Source organism: Microplitis demolitor, chromosome 1 (assembly GCF_026212275.2).
Source record: "Microplitis demolitor isolate Queensland-Clemson2020A chromosome 1, iyMicDemo2.1a, whole genome shotgun sequence".
NCBI lineage: Eukaryota > Metazoa > Arthropoda > Insecta > Hymenoptera > Braconidae > Microplitis > Microplitis demolitor.
In genome coordinates this window covers 19,777,911-19,805,554 of record NC_068545.1, presented here as the reverse complement: position 1 = coordinate 19,805,554, position 27,644 = coordinate 19,777,911, and the positions used below count along the sequence as shown (strand labels likewise).

General features: G+C 30.6%; 3 protein-coding genes across 11 annotated transcripts in view; 1 reads left to right on the top strand and 2 right to left on the bottom strand.

Annotated features, from left to right (window-relative positions):
• Window positions 1–14,489, top strand: part of LOC103573353 (uncharacterized) — an 85,001-nt gene extending 70,512 nt beyond the window's left edge. For all 9 annotated transcript variants that reach the window (XM_008552393.2, XM_053737089.1, XM_053737106.1 and 6 more), the window contains 5 exons: window positions 730–844; window positions 9,144–9,381; window positions 9,553–9,939; window positions 10,029–10,280; window positions 10,977–14,489. In XM_008552393.2, coding sequence (XP_008550615.1) covers window positions 730–844; window positions 9,144–9,381; window positions 9,553–9,939; window positions 10,029–10,280; window positions 10,977–12,866 — 2,882 coding nt within the window. In that variant the 3' untranslated portion in view covers window positions 12,867–14,489. The remainder of the gene's footprint in view (window positions 1–729; window positions 845–9,143; window positions 9,382–9,552; window positions 9,940–10,028; window positions 10,281–10,976) is intronic.
• Window positions 14,490–16,706: 2,217 nt separating this feature from the next.
• Window positions 16,707–18,504, bottom strand: LOC103573457 (cytochrome P450 6g2-like). The gene is given in 5 exon segments (NM_001365060.1): window positions 16,707–16,876; window positions 16,938–17,226; window positions 17,289–17,473; window positions 17,558–17,926; window positions 17,983–18,504. Coding segments are annotated over 5 exon segments (1,533 nt in total). The 5' UTR covers window positions 18,503–18,504.
• Window positions 18,505–19,679: 1,175 nt separating this feature from the next.
• On the bottom strand, window positions 19,680–21,647 carry LOC128668919 (cytochrome P450 6k1-like). Its single transcript, XM_053742724.1, has 5 exons — window positions 20,957–21,647; window positions 20,532–20,900; window positions 20,263–20,447; window positions 19,912–20,200; window positions 19,680–19,851 (listed from the first exon to the last, which is right to left on the bottom strand). The coding sequence occupies exons 1-5, from the start codon at window positions 21,474–21,476 to the stop codon at window positions 19,688–19,690; spliced, it is 1,527 nt and encodes a 508-aa protein (XP_053598699.1). The 5' UTR covers window positions 21,477–21,647; the 3' UTR covers window positions 19,680–19,687.
• Between the last annotated feature and the right edge of the window lie 5,997 nt (window positions 21,648–27,644).

The window sequence follows — 27,644 nt, the reverse complement described above, 5'->3', positions numbered from 1 at the left end:
TTAGCTTTAGAATAATTAAAATGAATGTTTTTCTATATATTTATAAAAAATTTTAATATTATTATATGTAATGTTTTTTTTCTTGACATGCGTAGTTGAGTCATGCAATTTAAATTTGACAAACTATTTTTACGTCCAAAAATTAAAAATAGACATTTCTTTTGGTTAAAAAAATCAATAATAATAATAATAATAATAGATTGCATAAATAAACATATGGTAATTGTAAAAATTATTCAATTGAGATGAGGCAGCCAGACGACTTAAATTCAAGGCAAACGAATATATACCAGTAGGTGTATAAACATTAAAACGTTGCCAGAAATTAACGTGCCTCTGAATAAATATTTGTCCCTCTACACTTGTGTGTGCACGTCGTCACATTCGTCGTATCTTTTGACAGCCACGAACTTGTACCTTTAAATCTCGACTAAATTTTTTTTAATATTTATCTCTATTTTCGTATTGAATTCAAAAAATTTCCACATTAGACTAACATCCTTATATATTTATTTAGTATAAACCGTCCGATTTTAAATCAGAAGAATTATTTAATACAAATAACAAGGGTCTATTAGTGTAACATCAAGAGGACAAAGGACAGGGTTATATTTTTAAAAATATATTTAATTTTTTTGTCATTTATTCAAAGTACTTTAATATTAAGTTTATATACATTCTATTTTATCTGTCAATTTTCTTATACATGTGATTGTTTAATTCCATCAGGCTTCTATAAGCAACTTCCAGAGCCAGTTTCCTCAGAAGCATGCAGAAGATTGCAGTACAGGCGTAAGAGTGACAGCGTAAAACGTCGAGTTCGTGAAAAGTTTCTCAACATCTGGTGAGTAACTTTAATCCAGATGAATGTTTTGATATTATGTTTAAGTATAAAATTAACCGTAAATTTTCCATCGTTACTATTACACACAATATATGTAATACGTACATACAAACATATCCACACATACATAGAAGTATGTGAAAATGAAAACCCGATGATATGGCTCGAAGCTAAAAGAGAAATGAAAATTATCCGCTCCATCTTTAACAGGAAAGTTTTAATGGAATAACAAACCAAAGACTATATTATTTATATTACGTCACTCATTTCCTTTTAATCATGGCGAGTATAAATAATGATTTTTATCGCAATGTCTATTTAAAAAACTTCTTTTTAATTTAAATTATTTTTATCTAGCTCACTAGCATACAAACATATACTAAAGAATTTGGGTCACTCCGAAATCACTAATCTGAAAAAAAATTCCCTATTAACTCCGTATGCGGAATGATTTTTTTTTAAACTCCGAGACTCCGAGTGATGGGGGAATTCGGGTTTTAATAAAATCCGTAATCACTCCCGATTTTTTTATAGAGTATACACAGACACAGAATCGGTTTTCTACTAATCAATAACTAATAATTTTAATTTCATCAATCAACTGATTAATACTCGACGACTCATCGACTTTTAATTAAAAAGTCTGCCTATTTTAGCTGGGATTTAAATTTAATCCAGGATATTTATTTTTAATCCTGCTGTCAATATATTTTTTATGAAAATTTAAATATTTGCTATTTTACATAAATAATTTCATAAATAAAATAAATATAAATAATATTAAATGATTGATTAGATGATACGGAATTGAAGGTTTAGTGTCGTGGGTATTATGGGTTGAAAGTGATTGAACGAATTCGTACAGTCAAGCATATAAACCGTCAATATATATATATATATATATATACAAGACAAATGGTTTTTAAACACTGATTGATTGAGTATAGTGAAAGACATTTGACAAGATCATTAATGACTATGAGAGAAAAAATATATATTTAATCTTTCTCATATATTTCTAGCCGAATGCAAAAGTTTAATAAAGATTTAATACTCGGATAATTATAACATCTCTCGGAAAATCTTAATCTCGATTTGCACAAGTTTTACCGACGTCATTCTGATCTGTGGGTTACTTAATGAGAGTTTACTTTTCTTTTATATTATTATTATTATTATTATTATTATTTTAGTTTTTTTCTGTCAACTAATCCGTCTTCAATATTTGATTAATCTTTAACGGAAACAAAAGTTTAAAAATAAAGAAATTACTTGTGGAAGGAATATTTTCAGCAAGAAAAGATGAAAGAGTCTTGAAAATAGTGCGTCACAGGTTGAACACGACTATCGTTAAAGTCCTTCCGGATAGCAGTAGTGCCATATGAATTATTCACGAGGCTACTGATGCATGAATAATAGAATGGAAGATTAGAGACATGAGTAAAAATAACAATGGAGATAGATTTTTAAAATATATTTTTTTACATACAAGTTAATAGTATTTCTTAAAAATACTATTACTACTAAAAAAAAAAACATTTTTTTTATTTACTATACATTATTGTTATTATTATGATAGAATTTTTATCTGCACTGTAAAAAATTAACGGAGTAAATCCGGAGCGGATGTTTATTTATTCAATCCTCTTGGAGTAAAATTCAACCCTAGAGGGAGTTTATTTTAATTAATCTTAAAACTCTGAATTGAAGTGAATACAAATTTAAATAAAACCCTGATCACTTCGAAACTATTCCGCTGAAAAATTTTTTTTTTTTTAAACTTGAGAACTCCGAGTGACCAAGAGAATTTGGATTTAAATAAAATCCGTAATTACTTCGAATTCACTCTCACTATTTACTCCAGTTTTCGTATTCATTTTTTCAGTTACAAAAAATACTTAAAATTTATAAAATTTTCCAGATCGTATATATGTTTCATTTAAAACGTATTTGAATTTTTTATTTGATTAAACGACAGGCAATCGAAAAAGCAATCATGAGGAGAAATACTAGAGAAGTGCTCAAAATAATTTATTAAATTGTATAGCAATAATTTTATCTCATTTTCCTATTTTCTCTTGTACAAGCTAGAAATTTATTATTGTTCATACAAAATACATTCTACTTAATCCCCGGCTTCACGGGCTCATTAATTTACGATTATTATTGTTATTATTACTATTACATTTTAAACTAAACCTCGTTACAATAAATATATAAGTAATATACTCAAAACTCAAATCGACAATTAAATAAATTTTCGTATAAATTACTATTTATATATATATATATATATATGTATGTATGTATAATGAATAACGAGTTTTAAAATGAGAGAATAAACTAATTCGTGGAGGCATGAAATCGATGGTAAATATTTAATGGGAAGAGTAAATAGAGATAATGATAAGGCTTAAACTTGATAAACAAGTTACGTAAAAAAGAAAAATAAATGATCTGTACGTTTGAATGATTGGGAGTATTTTCTGATGTAAAGCATTCATCTCTCGTATCATTTACGTTTGAAAAATAGTCATTGACGTATTAAGACAATAATCTCTTTATGTTTGTCAAATAATAATGACTCAAATGAAAAAAAAATTCTCAGTTTATGACATCACGCACGAGTGATTAAAATTATAGTATATATTATATATAAACTAATGATGAAATAGATGTCAACTGTTGAATAATCAACACGGATTATTAATCTGATTACAGGAAATTATCGATAAAATTACACGAACATGGGCTACATATTTCAATGACATCTATAATGGGATCAAAATGTATTCATGTAGTCAATTTGTTACCCAATATACTAAAATATTATCAGCTACTATTATTTAACCACATATCATTCATACATTTAAATTATATATATTTATATACAGTTATTCTTTATTATTTATCGCACACTGTAAAAAATCCGGAGTGAATTTCTCTGATACTGAAGTTAGTCAACATCTAATAATTTTTTGACTTTTTTTAAAAAGAGAAATTATCAAAAAAAAATATTTTAAAAAATCGCGCCTAAAATTGTTTTATTTTTCTACATGTGCATATTTTTAGTTTTTATTTTTTTAAAAAAATCGGTCTGTCAGTTGACCTTGCGGCCCAGCCCCAAAACTTCTCGCTGTTTTCGTGACATTCGACGCGGCTTATCAAACTCCAGAGCCCAGTTGATTTTGGAATTAATCCATCGAGTACAATTACAAGCTATTGGAAAAAAAGTTTATTTTTGGAATATCTTTGAACAAGCCGCACCGAATAAGCTCAATTTTTTCAGCTTTTAGATATTAACAAGCTGCGTCGAATGACACCTTGACGATCAAAATCGGTTCATCGGTTCAAAAGTTACAGATATTTACATACATACATACATACGTACATACATACATATATATATATACTCGGACATCATTTTGAAATTAGTCAGAATAGTTTCCTAGAACCTCAAAACATCAAGATCTGTTAGAAATTCGATTTTCGAAAATCGGACCGAAACCAATAACTTCCTGAACTTTTGAAAATTTTCAATTTTCTTAGCGGGAAGTTAAAAAGTCAGAAAATTTTTAATTGTCTGTTAACTTCAGGATTATAATTTAAAGTGAAGATAAATAACTTATATAAAATTTAATTGTAGAGAAAAAAAAAAACGTATGTATGTTTTATGACTAACAATACATTGAGTCAATTGAAAAATTATTGAAATAAATTTAAATTTGTACAAAAATCATAAGAGTGGTAAATGACAGTTAGAAATAATTTGGAGAAAAAAAAAATTTACCAAATTTTTTGGGGATCCATTTTGTCCACCCGGTTCTAGTTCATCCGCTTTACCCCTAATATATATATATATATATATATATATATATATATATATATATATATATATATATATATATATATATATATATATATATATAATGTTATAAATAGTTATTGGTTAATGTAAATTTACAATTAGTTTGTCATTGAAATTTGGCAGGCTAATTAGTGGTTAATTATTGGATCCTGATGATCACCACAAGTGCTCGTGTATCGTAACATGCGTAGGCCAAGTACACCTACACATGCACACAATTCCTGATCCTTCTATACTTGCTCTCTTGTTATGTCAAGTGGCCATGAATTTTCGCCCACAAACCACTTCACTTCCAGTTTCCACTATCGAACATTGTGATATTAATTTACACTCTAAACTTGAGTGTACCTACATTGATAAATATCTATACACGTACTCAAGTAACCAATTTAACTTTTTTTATTTTTATTTCCATCCCATTTTTTAACATCATTCAATTAACTTTGCTTACGTAAATTTTTTCAGTATCAAATACAATCAATTTATTAAGGGACAATAAAAATTTTTTCATCGAAAATTTCTGGTCACGTCATAAATCAATTTGCCTGCAGAAAAAAATTTATCATGGTAATAAAAGTTTTTTCGATCGCGAGTTGCACGTATGTCCATATTAAAAGTCCATTATTGAACAAACTACGGCAGATTATTAATAGGTATCGATTATTTACATCACCCGAGTAAATTCATCGCAAACTTTATTACAATTAATCCGACTAATGTCAGCCTGGTGTGAAATAAAAATGATAATTGATTCGCTTTAATTATACTTATATACCTACTTAAAGTTTAGTTACTGCGTTAAATACCCGACTTGTGGAGCATTCACTCTAATCAACAGGTTTGGAACCCGCAGATACTCAATTAGATCGTGAGAATAAAACCCAAATATATTTCTGAGTGTCCAAATTACTCTGTCAGGCCAAAGTTGCCTAGAGTTATTGAATTAATTAAATTATTGTTTGAATTAGAATACGAATTTTTAATTAATTATCTCTTATAATTTTATTAATTTGAAATTACTCAAAAAATTTTGTCAACTAAATTTTTTTCTAATTTTTTTTCATAAACGCAGATAATTTTTGATTAAAAATTATCCATAAAATTTAATACAGTACACATCTAGCCAGTAACTAAATTTTGACTTTGTTGTTAGTCGAAGTTACACTTCATTTACATGCTATCGAGTAGCTCATATATATTTTACAGTGCATGAAAAAAATTCATATATTTTCAACATGTCTTCACAGTGTCATATTTTTTGGTAATTTTTACTAAAAATTTCTCTGCGTATACATATATTTTTTTTCAAATCAATAACAAAGTTATGAAAAAAAAAAAAAAATAATTAAAAAAAAATAAAGGTTTTTCGACTACACAGAGAAAATATTGATCTCTATTGCAATGTTGAAAATCCTTCTATTCAACAAAATAATGTGTTGGAATATTTTTGAAATATTCATGTAAAAGCTCTTTTCAATACGTACGAATAACAAACAAACATAAAAAAAAAAAAAAAAAAAAAACATTAAAATAAAAAATAGTTGATTTGACAGAAAGTTTCTGATATTTATTTAGCGTTTGATTAAATTGAACAGGTAGCAAGTGATCGCATGTAAATGTTAATAAATATTGATTTTTTTTGACTAATGTATTTGCAGTCTGTCAATTAAAATAAAGACTGGTACTATCATATGCGCAAAAGAATGAAGGAATATATATGTGACCATAGAGAAAAAGATTATTAGAACGTGAATGAAAAATCATGAGTATAATGATTTGATCTTGAGTGAAAAAATAATTTTAGCATCACCCGCACTGTAATCAATTATATTGATATCTCTATTATTAACATGCAACAATACGTGAGAAACGTGCGACCCGATTGGGTTTTCAGTGTGCTCAAGGATGCATTATGAAAAATTCCGCATTGGAAAAATGGAACCGTAGAAACAAAACGTCAAAAAAAACGAATTGATGGGAAATAGACGAAAAAAATTAAAAAAAAAACCAGCAGAGTAGAAACGGGTAGAAAAGAGCGAACGTACGTGTGTATCGAGCAATCATAAAAATTCGTTATGCATCGAGCGCTTGTCACAAATGGATGGCTTCCGTCTGTGATGCTCCTACTCCGTAGACTTTTATATGTATTTTTATTTTTTTTTACTTCTATCTATCTCCATCATGTCTATTCGTCGCGATATTATCGACGACAAAATATTGCGAGTTACTATTGTGACACGACCCGGATCTATTGACAAAGATGGATTTATTTCCGCGAGCATAAGTGTTGTAAAATAAAAAAATATATAGATATAAATATAAATAAGTTTACACCTTTTATTTTTTATTAAATTCCTTTACTTATAAATAAATTACAAGTTTCATCACTTCCTCAATTTATTACTCGTCATTAACTCTCTTCATATATGTATATTTATATCCATATAATTATATTACCGTCCAGATTTATTTATCTTTATTACACTAAAGAGATATGACGGCGATGAAAAACACTGGAATCCTGATTCCTGGCGCCATCACCCAAAAAAATTAATCTAATATCCGCGTCAGTAATAAATACCGCGCTTTTATAAAAAAAATTAAATTGTGAAAAGAAAATAATAAACAGGAGCCGGACCAAGAACAAGAAGCATCAAACAAAAAGTAATATTGAAGTTTATCCAGCAATTTCTTCTTTAACTGCTTCGTACATTATCTATATACATATGTGACCAGCAATTACGTGATTATCAACGTGCGTTGTAATTGTAAGATCCTCGGCCTTACACATTTCTTAGGTTATTTTTTTCGCTTTCTCTGCCTCCATCTCGAGTCCTCTTTATCATCTTTACAACCTTGGAATTTATGTTAACTACAAATTAAACAATAAACAGTCGATTGATTGTTTAAGCTGATTCCCCACACCCTGAAAAAAAATAACTATTACCATCTTGCGATAGGGAATAATTACCATACTTATATATGAACCATTCTCTTCTCGGATAGTAATATTTATCTAGGTAGTAATATCCCTGTCAAAAAAATCCATATGGGAATCTAGCCTAGATCCATATATGGGTTCCCGCATGACGTTTTCGGATGGTTTCCTATAGGAATTTAATATAGATTTATATACATGGAAAAAAGTGGTTCTTCCAACCACAATATTGTACGGCTGTCCAATTTCAAAACACAATAAGCGACAAATTTTTAAAAATCGACTTTTTAGTATTTTTAGTTCCAGTTGCATATTTCAAAAATTTTTTTTTTGTCAGTTACTGTGTTTTGAAATTGGGCAGCTGTGTAGTAGCAGGTACTCCAATATGTATCTTCTAAAAATCAGTGAAAATCAGTGAAATTCACTTCAAATTAATGAACACGAGAGAAAATTATGGTAACTGTTCCTAGTACGCTTATAAAATATCATCCCATACCGTTATGGTAATGATTACTTGGGATAATGGGATATAGACCCATACTTTCTGGGAAAGTTTCCATAAGTATGGAAACAATTCATATCATTATGGTAACAGTTCCCATATCGCATGTGAAAGAATCATGGTAATGATTACCATACTCATAGGATTAGTTCCCATAAGCAAATAGTAACCGATCCTATAACCACATTGTAATGGTTCCTAAGTGTGTATGGGAATAAGCCCTATATATTATGGTAATGATTATCATAATGTATGGGAATTATTACTATAATATTATGGTAACCATTATCATAGTAACATGGTAACGATTACCATGATTCCATAGGAACTATTCCGATACCATATGGAAATTATACCCATAATTATAGAAATGATTACCATAATATATATGGGTGCCGTTCCTATAATCAACATTTGGAAAAAAACGGTTACCATGCAGTATGGGAACCATTCCCATAATATATATTGTAACTGTTACCATAATTTTCTCTCCGTGAATACACTACTGTCAACTAAATACTGTAGTAAACATTGATGATTGTAGTTGGTGTTCCTACACGTGTGGTTGAGGTTATTTCAAGTTGGAGTTGGCGATTCTTTACTCCAACTTGCAGTAACCTCATCTACAGTTGCTGTTGTAGCGACTAAAATTTTTTCCATAGACTCATATCAATAGACATAGAAACCCAGATTCCTGTATGAATTTCCCAGAAAGAAGTCCATATATCCAAGTTTCTCTGTAAAATTCCTGCATGGGATTCCAGATACCCATGGTTTCTTACATGGATTCTTACATAAATCCACTTTGTTTTATGGATTCCTATGGGGAAAAAATTATTATAAACTCTCCTTAAGATGAGAGGTATTACGACTTTTTTTCACCGTGAAAAATTTATTCAATAACTTCAATTAGTATAAGCTGTTAAGTACATAAATAGAGGTTAATTAGTTTTATAAAACAGTATTTATATATATATGTATATATTTTCAGTGATGTATCAGTATCATCAAGTGTCCGTGAATGGCTCCGTTCTCCGGCATTTGACGCCCGACAGTGGGAAGATGAAGAGCTTTTGTTGATGCTACAAACGATGTTCGTTGAGTTGGAGTTGCCACAGAAATTCAACATTCCCTTACCGACATTGAGAAATTTTCTCTATGAAGTTTACAATAATTACAATGAGGTGCCATTTCATAACTTCAGGCACTGCTTTTGTGTCGCGCAAATGGTAAAATCAATACTATTAATCTTAATCTACCGTCATTACCATCAGCGTTCTCAATAATAATAATAATAATAATAATAATAAATAAATTTTTAAAAGAACATGATGAGCAATAAATAAAAATAAAATATAATGTAAAGATTAAATAAAATGTGTGTGTGTTATTAACTATAGATGTACGCGATAGCATGGGCAGTGGATCTCCCTTCGAAGATTGGCCACCTCGAGGTCCTGATACTGATCGTTTCCTGCATTTGCCACGACCTCGACCATCCAGGATACAACAACATCTATCAGATAAATGCACGTACAGAACTGGCGTTGCGTTACAATGATATCTCGCCGCTAGAGAATCACCACTGCTCAGTCGCATTCCGTGTCCTCGAAGCACCTGAGTGCAATATACTCGCATCTCTTGACGCCACGACGTTTCGTACAGTACGGGAGGGTATTATAAGATGTATCCTTGCTACTGATATGGCCAGACACAACGAGATACTCGGGCAATTCACGGACGTTGTTCAGGAATTCGATTATCAAAACAGGGCGCACATTAACTTGGTAATATTATCGTGTCATTAAACTTTACTGGATATTTTTTTTTTTATGGCGCGATGGGTTTTATTTATAAATTTAATTTTCGATTTCAGTTATCGATGATATTAATAAAAGTCGCGGACATTAGTAATGAGGCAAGGCCAATGGATGTGGCAGAGCCCTGGCTCGATCGATTGCTACAAGAGTTCTTTAAACAATCAGACGCAGAGAAACTCGAGGGACTGCCAGTAACACCTTTTATGGATCGCGACAAAGTCACTAAACCATCTTCACAATGCAGCTTTATTGGACTTGTTCTTCTTCCACTCTTTGAAGTTCTTGGTGATCTATTTCCTGAACTTCAGGTATTATATTTATTATCTGTCTACATCTTTATTTTATAAAATATCTATCGTTAAAACACTTTTTGTTTTTTTTTTAACTCTTTTTTAAACATTAAATAGTTTTGTCAAAAAAAAAATTTAAAATCTGACATAGGACAAAATTGACTTTAAGGGGTAATTTAGACCATCCAAAATTTCTTGCAAAAATTTGAAAGTCTAAGACAATTATTTTTAAATTTTTGACGGGGGGTTACTTTGCCGCACTTTGAATTTTTTATGGCAGTCATACATATTTAGAGTCTAAAAAAATAATAACTAGAGGGACGGAAGCGAAGAACTTTCTGAGCTTGATCAGAAGTTTTTAGTTATAAAAAAGTTTGCGCGACCAATCCGGAATTAAAAATAAAAATTTTTTTAATCATAATAAAGTTGAGATTGTGCTTTTGAATAGAAATTTTTAATTGACATACCATCAGCTTTTTTTTAAGCTCTATTTCATCGCGGGTTTAGAGAAAAAATTAATTTATTATCTGAGAAAATTTTTTAAATATTTTTAAATAATTAATTAATCCAAAGTTATTATACAAAAAGTTTTTTAAAAATAATTGCTCTTAGATTCTGTTCAAAAGATAGTAGTTTTTTTAATTCATATTAATTTATCAAGCATATAAATTTCTATGAAAATATTTACTAAGAAAATATCCTGTCGTTTTTCAGGAGCTAATCGTGTCACCGGTAAAATATGCCCTAGACTACTACCGGCGTCTTAATGAAGCTGCCAAAGACGAGCGCCACCACCGTAAAAGTATCGTCGACCTCGGCGAGTCAACGATGTCCTCATCTCACACCGGATCGTCCAGCGTAATAAAGTCGACTTCCTCTCACAGCATGCGATCCAAGCGTTCCGCGGGTACGATAAGATCGCGCTCCCGTTCAATCGAAGACGAAGCGGACAACCAGATGCTCGAGGAATTAGAAAATATCGAGAGCTCGGATCCGGAGACTGCCACCGAGGTGGAAATAAGCGAAAAAACACTTAAGTTCAAAATATCAACCGAGGGAAACGTCGCGCCTTCCTCGACAGGTCGTAAAAGTTATCCCGGAAGTAGAAAGGGCAGTAGGGACAAATCCTCACTGGATTATCACAACCATGATCTGGCAAAAGCCGTGAGGGATCACGAACGCGAGCGTAGAAAGAGCCGCGGCGAGAATCTCAGCAGCGATATGAGTTCCCCAGTAAGCGCCAGATCAGGCGACGACACGAGAATACTCGAGGAGTTTGAAAGGGATGAAATATTGTGTATTGAGGCGCGTATTAATAAAGATGACAGTAAATTGTCTGAAGAAAATGGAAACGGTTTTGTTGAAAGTAGCATTTTAGAAAAATATAATAAATCTAATAAACGTATGAGCATTGACGTCGACGATAACAATACTAGTTGTAGCAGTAGTGGTAGAATAAATCGTAAAGAATTAGTTGTAATGACAGATGCTAATTTACGTTGCTGTTGTGATGACAAATCATCTTCGTCAAATAATCATCACAAGTCACTTTTGTCAAGACTGCGTAATCTAACAGATCGTCTGAGTATTAGCTTCGACTCGAAGGATCCACCGATAACCAAATCCAAGCATCATCATCATCATGTTGTAACTAAAACACTTAGCAAAAGCAACTCTGTTGTCAGCGGTAGTGTTGGTGTTGGTAGTGGTGGTGGCGGCGGGTCTTCAAATAGTAGTTCTATATTAATTTGTAAACGTTGTAATTTGACTAAAAGCACCAAAGACTCAAGTAATAGCGGTGGAGGTGGAGGTGGAGGTAGTGGTAGTACAGTTGTTGCACTTACGAGTATGGACAAGCGGGCGATGACGCTTCCGAAGACACGTAAATCTCATGATGGGAGAACTAAAAGCTGGAGAATGGTATTTACTAAAGAAAAAAGACCCTCTGCGTCTTTAGAAGTCCTTCCGGCTCATGACAGCAGCTGTGATAGCTCGATTGTTAAACACAAAAGAAATCTTTCAAATCCAGAAGGGAAAATGTCGATTACCAAATCCAGTGTAAAGGACATTAAGGAGCAAAAAAAAATAAATTTTAGTGAGATTAATGTCAGAACGGGAGCTGTGACAAAGTCAAAGCCCGACATTGTTGTCCATCCCGGCAGTTCCTCTATTGTTGATGAGGATATTGATAAAGTTGAGATACGCAGAAGCTCCGCGAGCATGGAGGATATATCAAAAATAACAAAACAGAATGAAGTTGCGCTTCTGGGATCGTTGGAGGATAAAAAGTCTGAGGAGATGCAGCACACAGGGAGCCTTGACTCGATGCTCTACAAAGAGTGCGCCAAGACCACCAAGAAGGCTTTCGTGTTCGCGTCGCCGTCTAGCACCAAGAAATCTTCCCCCAGTCTCTTCTCGAGATTCAAGTCGGGTATGAGCATCGACGGCACTAGAAGCAACAGCGGGTCCCTGAACGAGAACAACCAGCAGTCGCCCAGCTGGATCTCGTCTCTGACCGCGAGCTTTCGTCCTAAACGACACGGTGACATTGCTGGTCCAACGTCACATCAGCTACACTCCCCGACTCATGAAGAGGTCAAGTGATACGTAGTTGCGCTCGATAGAAACAAAACCGCGAGGTTACAGAATTTCACTGAGTGGTGGTCCCAGCACTCGTCCTGCTGCACCGGTCAAATTTAAAAACTTTATTATTCATCCTCTCCATTAATGTCTCTCCCTCTCTCATCGCGGTATAAAAGTGTCCTCTACTATTTTTATTTATTAAACCGACGGTAAATTTACGGGTAGAAGCAAATATCATTGGAATGCTTCCATTATTTTATTGTTTTGCTATTCCAAATATTTTATTGATCAAAATTATTCAAGACAAGTCTTCTCTCTCTTTCTCTCTCTCTCCTTTTTTTCAGTACCAGTGGCTTTAATTTATAAACATTTTGACTAAACAACATTTTGTTTTATTTTAAAATTTAAAATTTTATTTTCACTGGAGTATTTAATCGCGGGCTATTTAAATAAACGTAAGCAAAGAAAAAATAAATAAATATTATTTATAAAAAATATATATAACCCATCAGTAGCTGATTTATCCTTCAGTCAAATAAATATGATAATAATAAATATGTACTGAATAATTATTTTATTATTTTTTCTTTGGGAATATTTAAAAATAAAAAAAAAATTGTCTTGTGTAACAATTGGAGTAAATGTTTGAAATTAGAAATCGCGAATGCGAGATGTTAGTGCTGTAGATTTTATTTATTGTTTATCGTAGTCCGATCTTACATAATCGTCATTATAAATATTTAAATATTATTTAAGTTTAAAAAAAATCCAAATCGCCATAAAAAAAAACGTATATAATAAAAAATAATAATAATAATAACATCCATTATCTCAATGTATCGATTAAAGCAGTAGCTAGATAGGCAAACAGATAATTAATAAAAAAATATATATAAATATAAATATACTCTTATAATAATAATTTAAATAAAAAAAAAAAAAAAAAAAAAAAAAACAAATGTGTGCTTCTCAACCGCAGTATTGTTTACTGAATTAAAAAAAATAATGACGGTGCAATGTGTAACAAAAAAAAATAATAATAATTATAATTTCAATAAATTTATCTTGAGCACATTTGTTTAAATGAACTAATAATTGTAACTGTTATTGTAATTATCATTATTTTATTCCGATGTAAATGTTTTTATGTATAGTTGGTTAATCAAAAGAAAAAATGCGTAAAGAGAAGATATATATTAAACATAAATAAATAAATAAATATATTAATAAAAAATGATCCTGAAATTAACAGATATTTTTCGGATTTTTTTTTCAACAAATCGATGACAAAAAAAAAAAAATAATAAAATGCACATGTAGAAAATTTAAAAACCATGGGTGCAATTTTTTTCAAATATTTTTTTTTTTGTAATTTATAGTTTTTAAAAAATCCGAAAGTTATCGGCTAACTTCAGTATCAATAAAAAAATGATTCTGAAGTTAACAGATGATTTTCGAATTTTTTCTTTGAACAAATTTCGACAAAAAAAAAAAACTAAAAATATGCACAAGTAGAGAATTTAAAAAACTATAGGTGCAATTTTTTCAAGTATTTTTTTTTTGTAATTTACAGTTTTTTAAAAAATTCAAAAATTATCAGACATAGTAACTTCAGTATCTTTAATAAAAATGACCTATATTGTCTTTTCGATAAGTATTTAGTGTTTAAAAAAAATTTATTTTAATTTTATTTAATTATTATTATTTTAATCATAATTAATATTAATTTTATTATTATTTAAATGTTTTTATAAAATAAGTTGTAAATTTATTATTTTTAAAATAATAAGCAAAGAAACATTTATTAATATTATTATTATTTTAAAATAAATAATTATTATCACAATTTGATTTTTAGATGTTTATATTTTTATACTCCATCAGTGTTTCTATACGGCGATATTTAAACGCATGTATTGTTCAACTCTAGTCTTATTGTTTATTACTACTACATATTATTATTATTAATAATTATTTGTCAATAAAATCCCATGTATTGGGCATTTATTAAATTTAAATAAATAGTTAATTTGCCGATTTTTCATTTATATTTTTTGTTACCACTGCATATTAATTTAAATAATTAAAAAAAAAATTAGTAATTTAATAGAATAAAAATAAACAAATATCAAACTTGACGACCAATTTTCTCAATTTACTTTAAAACAAACAAAGTAACATATGCATATTAACTTTACTAACCGGGCCTAGACCAATTCACTCGTTAATTATATTGATAAATAATAATTGTGTTTATTAATTAAATATATAACGAGTGAAGATCTAAAGTAACTATACTATACAATAACAAACTATTTATAATAACACTAATAACACTATCTGTGCCTGATCTATCTCTCATTATTTATTTATCTTCCTCTTCAATAAATTTAAACTGGTACTAAATTATTATTTATAATAATGAATAAATTAATAAGTAAAAGCCAATTAAATAATCTATTTACATAATTACTAAAAGTGTAATATTGCCAAGTAAATGATCTGCATTGTAATGTAAAAATAATAAAATACTAAAATCTTTACCGAGTAATTAAAAAAAATTTATGACACGTATTTATTTTATTTTTGTTATTTCTAAGGAACAAGAATTGAAAAACATAATTATATATATTATTAACATAATTATTGTTTTGAATTCAGTATAAAAAAAAAAAAAAAAAAAAAAAAAATTAAATAAATTAAGATTACAATTAATTATGTAAATAATTGTAGTCTAGACTCGTTATTAACGAGCAAGATATCAATAATTATTAATTAATCAATTTAAATATATTATTATTCGTGAATATTTAAAGGTAATATATTATAAATATATATTAATGATTATGATTAAGTAAAATATATTATTAATTATTATAATAAAAAAATATTAATAAAAAAAAAACGCACTAATGCCATTGGATATGAATATTAACTTATTATTATTATTTTTAATTTTATTATTAATATTATTTTATTATTATTATTATTATTATTATTATTATTATTATTATTATTAATTATTAATTATTATTATTAATGATTATTATTATTAAAAAAAAAATAATTGAACAATTTGTTTGCTCGCTGGCGAGCGACAATTATTAAATATTAATTATTAAGAAATAATTATCATAATTAATTAAAAGGTTAACGGTAAAGCATTTAAATAATCAATTAATTGATAATTAAATTTATTATAAATAAATGTGGTAATGAAATATTTATTAATAATATCAATGTATAAAATTAATTATATAATATATGAATATATAATTAAAATGTTTGTGTTTTACATGCAGTAATTTATGTGTCCATGACCAAATAAATGCCTTTGTTTTTTTTTTTTTCAATTAATTTAATTTAATATTTAAATTAAAAAATTGATTCTTTTTTTTTTTAGGATTAAGAAAATTTTGCGCTCGGTAAAATAAAAAAAAGTTGGGTTCGGTACTGAAGACGTTGATGTAGAAAGTATGTAGTGTTTGATATGTGTACATGTAGAAGCATAATTACAAGTAAATAATTAAATATGCTAAAAGGTATCTAAGATATCGCTTGATGGGTTAATATGCAAATTAGATCCAAAATATCTGTCGTGTATAGTAAGGGAGATGTTTACCGGCGAATGGAGATAATATTTATGAGTTACTCAGCCGTTATTAATTTAATAAACTTACTTCAGCTCACTCAATTTTCATTATTTAATCATCGGACTAGGACAGATATTAATTATATTGTGATGTAATTAAATTATAGTTATGGCGACATTGATACGATGAGGATTCAAATTTTTATTTTTGCTTGCGACAGTTTGATAAAGTTGAGTTGTCAACTTTATTAGGTTTTAAAATTTATTATTTAGTTATTGTATTTTTTGACGTTTAAAAATACTCCGCCGTCGGCATTTGTCGTTATAGATTTTGGACTCAGCCGCATGGGTATTATAGTTTCCTTGCAAGGAGTAAATTCATATTTAGGTAATAATTTTAGCAGACCAACTTTTACTTGAAGTAATCCAATGCGCATACCTACAATCAAATAATTAATTTTTCTTTTTATGAGCATAAAAAATTTTATGAAATAAATTACCTATGCAATTATGTGGACCTTCCCCAAAAGGTAAGTAAGTACTTGGTTTAATTGTTTTTTTATTGGTCTCTGAAAAACGCTCGGGATCGTATTTTTCAGGATTAGGAAAATACTCAGGATCGTACTGCAAAGCACTCACGGGTATCATGATTGGTGTTCCCTTTTCTATAACGAGATTTGAATCGGGAATTTTGTAGTTGTCGTTGGCCACGCGATCTAATACAGGTAGAGTAGGATACTTCCGCAGTGTTTCGGAGATAACCATATCCAGATAAGGCAAACTGGTCGCCTAAAATTATATACAGACATTTTGATAACCATTCGATGACTGATTAAATAAAAGTCGCATACCAAATCATAAGTGACTTTTCCATCTGTCTCTTCAAGCCCCTTTATGATTTCGCCGCGCAATCGATTCTGAATTTCTGATTGCAATGCGATTTCATACAACGTGAAGCTCAATGCTGATGAGGATGTTTCGAAACCGGCGTTGAAAAATACAACAGCTTGAGCCAACAAATTGTCGCCATCAAAATCTTTAGCAGACAAATTATAATCAATGTTAATTAACACACTAATAGACAAATAATCATATCAATTTTAGTTTATCGGAAAATTACCAAATTCATTATTGAATACTTCAGTTTTATTGTTTCGCAATTCGATCAACAAATCAATCAAATCCCCTCTCTTGACACCCAATCGCTCTCTTTCATTTATAACATCCCACAATGTAGTGCGCAGAAATTTAGCACTGTCCCGTGGTACGAATTCCAACTTCAGAGAGTTTACTAATTGTGGTGCAAAAAATAACGATGTAATTTCAAAATTACGCCACAGCGAAGGCTCAAATATTTTCCGTCCTTTTTCTCGAAATTCCGCTTTCGAATCATGGAGACAATTCGCTCGAATACCAAATGCCGTTGATGCAATCAACTCCGTAGTAAATCTTGCACACAATTCTTTTAATTCCAATTGTTTTCCACTGCCTATAACATTTAAACTTATTAAAATTCAAAAAAGTATATAATTCATAAGTAATTACCTTCTAACTCAAGTGACTCCATAAGCGTAATAAAATCGTTACCAACAGCATCTATTAATTCAAACATCTTCTTCAATCTTCCTGAAGTATAAATCGGCGTAAGTTTAGTTCTCACTATTTTCCACTGTGGATTTTTAATCAAAAATAAATTAGCGTCACCGAGACGGTCGTGGGGACTTGCGCTAACAAATCTGTTGTTAAAGTAATTGAAATCTTTTACGAGTATTTGCTTGATCAGTGAAGGATCGCGTACTAACAAACACGGTCTGTCAAAAACATAAAAGCCCATGTAAGGCAAACCTGCACTCCAGTTATACATGTCCTTTAACCAGTCACCAGCACATTTTTTAGCCGTCAAACAGTCGCCGAAATTTCCAATAAACGCAGTGGGTTCTATTTCGGCCACTCCACGTTTCTTCCAGTATTTGAATTTTCGTGTCATATATAAATATGCAACCACTATAAACCCAAATACTAAAATCAAACTGTCTAGAACCCAGTATTTTGTGATCACGGCCATTTTTCACAGTAGAATAGTCATAATTAACACCAAAAATGAACAATTAATTGAAAAGTTTTAATGGAATATTTTTAATATCAACTCAACTATATAAATCATTTTACTTGACTATAAAACACTCAGCTATTTATAGCACCTTAATTAATTTTTCATTCGAGAATAACCCATTATTTGTGTGATTACTTTTAATTACTTTTATTACAGTACCGTACAAGTATTTGACATTTTAACTGGTACAGAATGGGTACTCGTGACATCACAAACAGTATATTACACACCTAGGGTATTAAAGTAAGAAATGTCTCAGATCACATGTAATTGCATGACTCTATCTTCCAGACATTTAATTCTTTAATTGAAACTTTCACCAAAAAAATTACCGTCTAATAAAAAATCTTATACAAAATAAAAAAACTAAATTATGTTTTAAATACTTCGTTCATTAACTCGGGAAATTTTTGTCTCTGAAATTGTAACGATGGGAAAACTGTTTAAGCTGTCAGAGGTGAAAAAACTGTACTAGTATTACAGTGAACAATGTAAATGTTTATATTATTGTCATTTCGTGGCTGAGATAGCCAAAGTCCCACTTGTCAAAATCTTTTCGTTTATCTAACACTAGACATTGTGTTATTTACATCAGTATTCAAATAACAGCTAAGACTCAAATTTTATCTTTTAATAGAGAACTGTTATGAAGAATCATAATAATTATTGCTATTATGTCACATACACTTTAATCGTATATTTTATAAATTAAAAAAAAATCCAATACACATACCTGAAGTGCAAGTAATACTTATCTTTATTGGACCAAAATACTGTAACGTAAATCGACGAGTATTTTATCGTCACAAAAAATCTGATAGTAACGTATGGAAAATTATTTACTATCTGCATGTTAACGGAAAATTTTGTTGTTGTGTTTATGATAAGAGTTTATATATTTGCCGTCCATATGTTTTGTAATTTACATTAATTGCTCAGTACAGTGATTGAGAAATTAATTATTTTATTTACTATATTAACTTTTGATGATAAATTATTAGACTTGCATATAATTAATGTTATTAGAGTAAATTAAAGTAAAAACTGGACGGGGATTAGAGTAATATTTTTAAGTTGGGTTCAGTTGGATAGTTGAATAGTAAATTTTATTAATTTTAAAAAGTGACAATTGAGATATCATATTTTATTGACATTTAAAAATACACCGCCGTGAGCTACTGTAAATAAAGATTTCGGACTCAGTCGCAAGGGTATTAAAGTTTTTTCACATGGAGTAAATTCATATTTAGGTAGTAATTTTAGCAGACCAACTTTTACTTGAAGTAATCCAATGCGCATGCCTACAATCAAATTAATAATTTTTTTTTTATGAGCATAAAAAATTTTATGAAATAAATTACCTATGCAATTATGTGGACCTTCCCCAAAAGGTAAGTAAGTACTTGGTTTAATTGTTTTTTTATTGGTCTCTGAAAAACGCTCGGGATCGTATTTTTCAGGATTAGGAAAATACTCAGGATCGTACTGCAAAGCACTCACGGGTATCATGATTGGTGTTCCCTTTTCTATAACGAGATTTGAATCGGGAATTTTGTAGTTGTCGTTAGCAACGCGATCTAGTACAGGTAGAGTAGGATACTTCCGCAGTGTTTCGGAGATAACCATATCCAGATAAGGCAAACTGGTCGCCTAAAATTATATACAGACATTTTGATAACCATTCGATGACTGATAAAATAAAAGTCGCATACCAAATCATAAGTGACTTTTCCATCTGTTTCTTCAAGCCCCTTCATGATTTCGGTGCGCAATCGATCCTGAATTTCTGGCTGCAGTGCGATTTCATACAACGTGAAGCTCAATGCTGATGAGGATGTTTCGAAACCGGCGTTGAAAAATACAACAGCTTGAGCCAACAAATTGTCGCCATCAAAATCTTTAGCAGAAAAATTATAATCAATGTTAATTAACACACTAATAGACAAATAATCATATCAATTTTAGTTTATCGGAAAATTACCAAATTCATTATTGAATACTTCAGTTTTATTGTTTCGCAATTCGATCAACAAATCAATCAAATCCCCTCTCTTGACACCCAATCGCTCTCTTTCATTTATAACATCCCACAATGTAGTGCGCAGAAATTTAGCACTGTCCCGTGGTACGAATTCCAACTTCAGAGAGTTTACTAATTGTGGTGCAAAAAATAACGATGTAATTTCAAAATTACGCCACAGCGAAGGCTCAAATATTTGCCGTCCTTTTTCTCGAAATTCCGCTTTCGAATCATGGAGACAATTCGCTCGAATACCAAATGCCGTTGATGCAATCAACTCCGTAGTAAATCTTGCACACAATTCTTTTAATTCCAATTGTTTTCCACTGCCTATAACATTTAAACTTATTAAAATTCAAAAAAGTATATAATTCATAAGTAATTACCTTCTAACTCAAGTGACTCCATAAGCGTAATAAAATCGTTACCAACAGCATCCATTAATTCAAACATCTTCTTCAATCTTCCCGAAGTATAAATCGGCGTAAGTTTAGTTCTCACTATTTTCCACTGTGGATTTTTAATCAAAAATAAATTAGCGTCACCGAGACGGTCGTGGGGACTTGCGCTAACAAATCTGTTGTTAAAGTAATTGAAATCTTTTACGAGTATTTGCTTGATCAGTGAAGGATCGCGTACTAACAAACACGGTCTGTCAAAAACATAAAAGCCCATGTAAGGCAAACCTGCACTCCAGTTATACATGTCCTTTAACCAGTCACCAGCACATTTTTTAGCCGTCAAACAGTCGCCGAAATTTCCAATAAACGCAGTGGGTTCTATTTCGGCCACTCCACGTTTTTTCCAGTATTTGAATTTTCGTGTCATATATAAATATGCAACCACTATAAACCCAAATACTAAAATCAAACTGTCTAGAACCCAGTATTTTGTGATCACTGCCATTTTTAACAGTAGAATGGTAATAATTAACACGAAAAATGAATAATTGATTTAAAAATTTGTATTGAATACTAATAATTCCGATTTCAATCGTTTATACTCAATGAGCTTTCTCTAACATTTTTCTCTATTGACTGAAACTTATTGTGAAAGAGATCAATTATTATCAGTGTTCCCTAGCAGAAAGTATATTTATCTTTTAGATGCACAATGTGAATGGCGTCTTCTTATATACTCTTTTTCCGATTAGTTTATCGTGTATAAGGAAAAAAATAATTAAGTAAACAACAAATATTCAATCATTTTTAATTTATCTAAATATTGATACGCAATATAATTGCAAGGTCAGTCTCATTATATCTATGATTTAATACTCCGTAGGCACGTGCGATATCATTAATTAAATTAATTAAAAATTCGTAATTCTTTCAGATTAAATAATAAAAAATAATTAAAAGCACACATATTGTTTTTGACATTTTCAAGGCCAGAAATTTCAATTACCCAATTCAGTTGTCCCAGTTTTTAGCTCGTGTTCTTATTAATCTCGTTATTTTTAATTATTCTCAATGATTTTTCAGTTTCGTTATCTTGCCCTGATAGCAAAAGTTGCTTGTCAGAGAGATGATGTCAGACACCTGCAGTGAGTTGCATTCAAATCGTGGCAATAGATGACACCAATTTACCATCAACTTGGCTATTAGGGTAGAAATCTTGTTTTTGTAAATTTTAGGCTTTGACATTTTCCACTTTTTCAACACCGATAGCTTACCACCCGTCAGATGTTCATTATACCCAGACAACCACAGTTTCTCCACAACCACTCTAATTGCAAAATAGGCAGCAAACTAGTGACAACTTTCTGCAGCACGAGTTGACGGAAAATTGCCTTTACTTTTCTCAGAAAGTTGGTAGCAACTGGTAGTTAACAGTTACCAAAGCCGAAAGTTGTCGTCAAATTGATCGCAACTAATGTACACTAACTTTTTGATCAGAAAGTCTGGTTGTCAGGATAGTCAATGTGTTGTCAAGTTGAGGGTAACATTTGACTATCCAACTATAGGCTACAAATTCGCTTCAACTTTCTCAGTTAATGACAATTTGAGGCCGCAATATGAAGACAACTAGACAGAGAAAACTGTCACTAAATTGAAGGCAACTGCTTATTCGTCCAACTACTTGCAGTCAACTTGACGACAAGTTGACTTCCACTGTTTCGTACGCCAACAAGTTACAGGAATGTTGAGATCAAATTCCAGCTGCAAGCTTACGTCAAGTTGCGGACGAAATTTACTAGCCGATGGAATGACAGGAAATTTTCATTCATCCGCTCAGTCGATAATTTTCTCTTAACGGCAGTAGCTCATTCCTGGGTATCCCAAATCTCTATCTAAAATTCATTCAACTCAAAAATCTCCAACTTGACTAAATATGGAACTCAATAATAAACAGAATGACTCAAAATTAATTGTCATTGAATTGCTGATACGGCCAAAGTTTCCAAAACCAAATCAATGAAATTTATCATGACAATCGAAAATTGAATAAAGCAAACAATTAAGTAAATTATTTTAAAAATCATAGTAATCAAATTTATGATATGCTTGATAAAAGTTGTCTTACAATATTCAAGAATGAGGTAAACAAAAAAAGTGAATAAAAATAAGGAAAAAAGTTCTGTCGGTTAGCAAAAAAATTAGACACGAGGGTGTAAGCGAGTGTGTAAGGATATAGAATATAAGAAAACACCCGTCCGCGAAGCAAGTGTCCGGTCGGCAAGTTGTCCTTACATTACCATATCATTGAAACTTGTAAGAATTCAATTTGTATGGCACACGTGGCTGGATGAAGGGATACTTCCAGATGGTACCATCCCTTGGGGTATATCGTCCATTATACAGATAAATTTAGAGAGAGCTACATGGGCCCAGTCCAAGTGTAAGCCAGTAGCCCCGAGAATCGTGTTGCTGCCGAGGTTGCCTTTTTTATACCATCGTAAATGGTTGACCATCCCGATTCCCAGATCGTCTCACCATTTGTGTTTTATATATTATTGCATCGTTTATATTATTATATATATCTATATATATAAACATTATATTATTTCCATCTCTTTTTATCGCCACTAAAGCCTCATATTCTCTTGTGAGAATGTCAAATATATACTTTACACACACACGCACACACACACACACACATACACGCGCGCACACAGACAATAACTTTTATACAATAAAATGGATTTATTTCAAATGCAAATCAGTTGCGAATCATTCAAACTTTTTCGCTTCCACTCACTTTATCTGACTTTAAATTGATTATGCTAAATATTTTATCCAACAAAACACGTCTTATTGGTTCAGCTAAACAAACTACTATTTATATCATAATAGCTTACCTAAAAAAAAAAAAAAATATAAATAAATTATCATTAGCAATTAATTAAATAGTAATTCGATTTGAACAGGACTATAAATTAATATTATTATTTAATAGCCATAAGTCATACTGTGACATGATAATATTATCAATGCTCCTCTCTCCTCTGTTTTAATCATGTACAATATATATTAATAATAATAGTAATAGTAACAATAAATATGTACATTGAAATCAAGTAGAGACAATTAGTCTAATTGTCTTCATACCGAATTAGGGATCGATAAATTAATAATATCACAATACTGTAATTGAAATGCATATCAATGAAATGCAGATTGAGTTAACCTGTTAATAGGATAGACTGACGTCACATCAGGGTATAATATGATTCGTGTATCTAATTAGGTGGTCACCATATATTCTACTACTGTTCATATATATATATATATATATATAGATTACAGACCTCCTGCAAGAGAATAATTCAAACATATATTGCCTAATAACTGTCACATTTAATTAATTAAAAAAAAAAAAAAAGTACAAAATATAATTAAAATTTAATTTTTCAGCATCTCCTTGTGATAAATAATCATTAACCTCATTACAAGAATCATATGATGCTGATAATAATCTGCAGCTTTCTCTTTTTTCTCTATTCATCATAATCTCAATATATATATATATATATATATATATATATATATTCTATTCATACGTCAAATAAAAAAGTATAAAATAGCCAATGGGTCCATTAATCATCTCATTGGCTTTATAATAACACATTTTTATTATTAATTGAGCTGAAGATGTTTATTGTTAGATAATTTAAAGCAATGTCTCATTATTATTATGATAATTATTTATTGTTAGTATATATTTATTATTATTATTGTAATAATTGTTGATGTTGCTGTTGAGTGATGAATAGGAGGTAGAATAATAATAATGAGTCTGAAAAAAAAAGAAATATTTTTACGCGGGATAGTTTTTAAAACGTGCTACTGTTTTGTTAGCAGCCTACTAACTCGTACGTTTATTATTATCGTTAATTGTGAGTGGGCATCATCAGTGTTGAGTCTCGGGTATGTATATAGCTCCTAGCTACTGCATCATTATCAAACAGAGGCTCATTTTGGTCATCATTAGCGCGTTTTTAAACCCTCACGCTCGTCTCAGATGTATTTTGCTATTATATTATTATTTTAATTTATAATGTCGGCTTATTGTGATCTTTGAGACTCAATACGTTTAATAGTTGTGCTAGCTATAGGTCTAAAAGTTGAATGAAAAGTGACCTGCTTAGTTTCGTTTGGCTATTCAGTGGTAATATTAATATTAATATTAATCTTGATTTTAAAAAAAGGATTATTGTTGTATTGTGAGGACGTAAGAGAGGAATAATCTTTGGGAATAATAAGAATAATGATGATGGTAATGAAAGGGTAGACTGGGTGGGAAGAGTAGTGTGGAGTTAAGAATAAGGACAAAAATGAGGATGAGAATGAGGATAAGGAGGATGGAAAAATAAGAAACGAGCCGCGCTTTTGTCACGCAAGATTATGGTCGCTTGCACATCACGATGACCATCCAACTTCTTTTAGAGAAGGGTAATGTGCTTTTAATGTTTATTAAATTTACGAGCACATTCTGTTGTATTTCTTATTATTCACTCTTTCTTTCATTATTTATTTTTATTTTTTTATATATGCTGCTGCCACCAAGTTTTATTTTTATGCATTGTCATTATAAATGTGTGGTTACTAGTATCAAGTTGTGTACAAGGATATATGCAAACAGACACAGACTACTGAGGATTATAATTATATTGTTGAATGAGGAAAGCGCAGTGACCAGCCTTGAACTTGTCTTGAGTATTATGTTTACTTATATAGATGGACTACTAATTTATTATATTGATTTGTTAGGTTGTAGAGTGTGGAGATATTCGGTATAGGCCTGAAAAAATGTTTGATAATAGTGGCGATGATGAACGAAGAACAGAGTGAAGGTTACCGGCTAACAATTTTTGTATCTTTGATACCAGTATGGATGATCCTGAAAAGATGGCCCGTAGATTTGCTCTTGGAGGAAATAACTCTACGCAATATATATAATTTTTGTTCTTTATAATGTCCTTTAGTCGGGGAAAGCACAAAATTTTGAGGAAGAATTTCATTTTTCTCTCAATCGACGACGGGCAGATAGCTCTCGTTGGGTATAACCCATCACAATATTAACGTTTTTCGTTCATTCTGATATCCTCTAGTAGGACAAACCATAAAAAGTCCTGGAAATAATTTATTTTTTGAGTTGAGACCCATACGAGCGTTGGTGGACATGGGTGGACATAGGTAGAGGAGATTTTCTATGAAGAGTGGCACGTACCTTTGCTCCTGTTGAGAATAACCCATCACAATACTGACGTTTTTTGTTCATTAAGATGTCCTCTAGTTGGAGAGACCATCAAAAGTCCTGGGAATACTTTATTTTTCGATGAATCGTTGTCGGGCCGATACGGGCAGATGACACTGCCTACGTCTTATTTTAAAGAGTAGCCCATAACTTTGCTCTTGTTGGGAATAACCTATCACAATATTTGCGTTTTTTGTTCATTATGATGTCCTCTAGTAGGGAAAACTATAAAAAGTTCTGAGAAAAATTCATTCCTTTAGTTCAAATCCATATGTGTATAGCTAAGGAGAACGATGGAGGTTTAAGATGGGTGCTTTTGTTTTAGAATGTCAATAAAAGTGGTCTGTAATAAATCACTTTAAATAATACAAATGTTTTTCCTTCTTCAGGTATCCTCTTGCCGGAATAACGAAAACTTGAAAGAAAACATTTTTTTTTTTTTGAATATCGAAAAATATTACAGTGCTTATCAATGACCACTATGATTGAAAATCTCTCTCAGAAATAACTATATACATTTCTTAATATTAAAACAATTTAATACCTCAATCATAAATTTTTAGAATTCGTAAATCAATAACTAAAAGTTTCTTAACCGACATACTAAAAAAATTTTACATTTTCGTGATACTATCAATGTTATAATCAAACTTGATCTGATTAAATTATCATCTAAGTATTAATTTATTTCATGTATAGAAACTTTAATATCCCACGGGTGTCATTTTGTTTACGAATTACAACTAACAATGCGAAAAAAATGTATCTATTAAAATGGGTGTGTCATTAAAAAGATAGTAAATTTAAATCTCAATGAAAACAAATTTAAAACTAATATATATGCAGAACAACAGCGAAAACTTAATACAACGGCGATAAAGCCACGTGACTAAAGATACAATCAGTTATCTTCATGTTTGTCGCATCTCACAAAGTGTCGAACAAGTCTAAGTTACAATTATATAAATAACAGTGGGGTAAAACGCGTTATGCCACGTAACACGCACTATCTACACAGCAGTCACGTGTCGGCACGTGTTTCCGAGCCGGGAATCACGCAGATATCAACAAGATGACAACACAAGATTGACTGATTGAGCGGATAATTCTCTAAATTTTATATACAGTTCCAACAATCCGAATCTGTGGCTTTCAATAATTTCCGTTTATAAATATAAAATATATTTCTTTTAGAAGATCAACAATATTAGATTCCTCCTACACATACCCTTCGGTTTTCTTTAGATCATACTCCTTGCAATACTCACAGAGAGGGAATTTTTTACCCATGGACATCCAACCAAAGAATTTTTCGTAAAATAGAGTCCAGTCCTAAAAGGTCTTCCCTGGCTACAACTACACTGTGAAAAATTC

Bases quoted from the DNA above. Each gene is read 5' to 3' on its own strand.
- LOC128668919 (XM_053742724.1), bottom strand. From the start codon at position 21,476: ATGGCAGTGATCACAAAATACTGGGTTCTAGACAGTTTGATTTTAGTA. The intron at 20,448-20,531 runs GTAATTTTCCGA...TTTCTGCTAAAG, and splicing joins AGTATTCAATAATGAATTTG to ATTTTGATGGCGACAATTTG. The intron at 19,852-19,911 runs GTAATTTATTTC...ATTTGATTGTAG, and splicing joins AGGTCCACATAATTGCATAG to GCATGCGCATTGGATTACTT.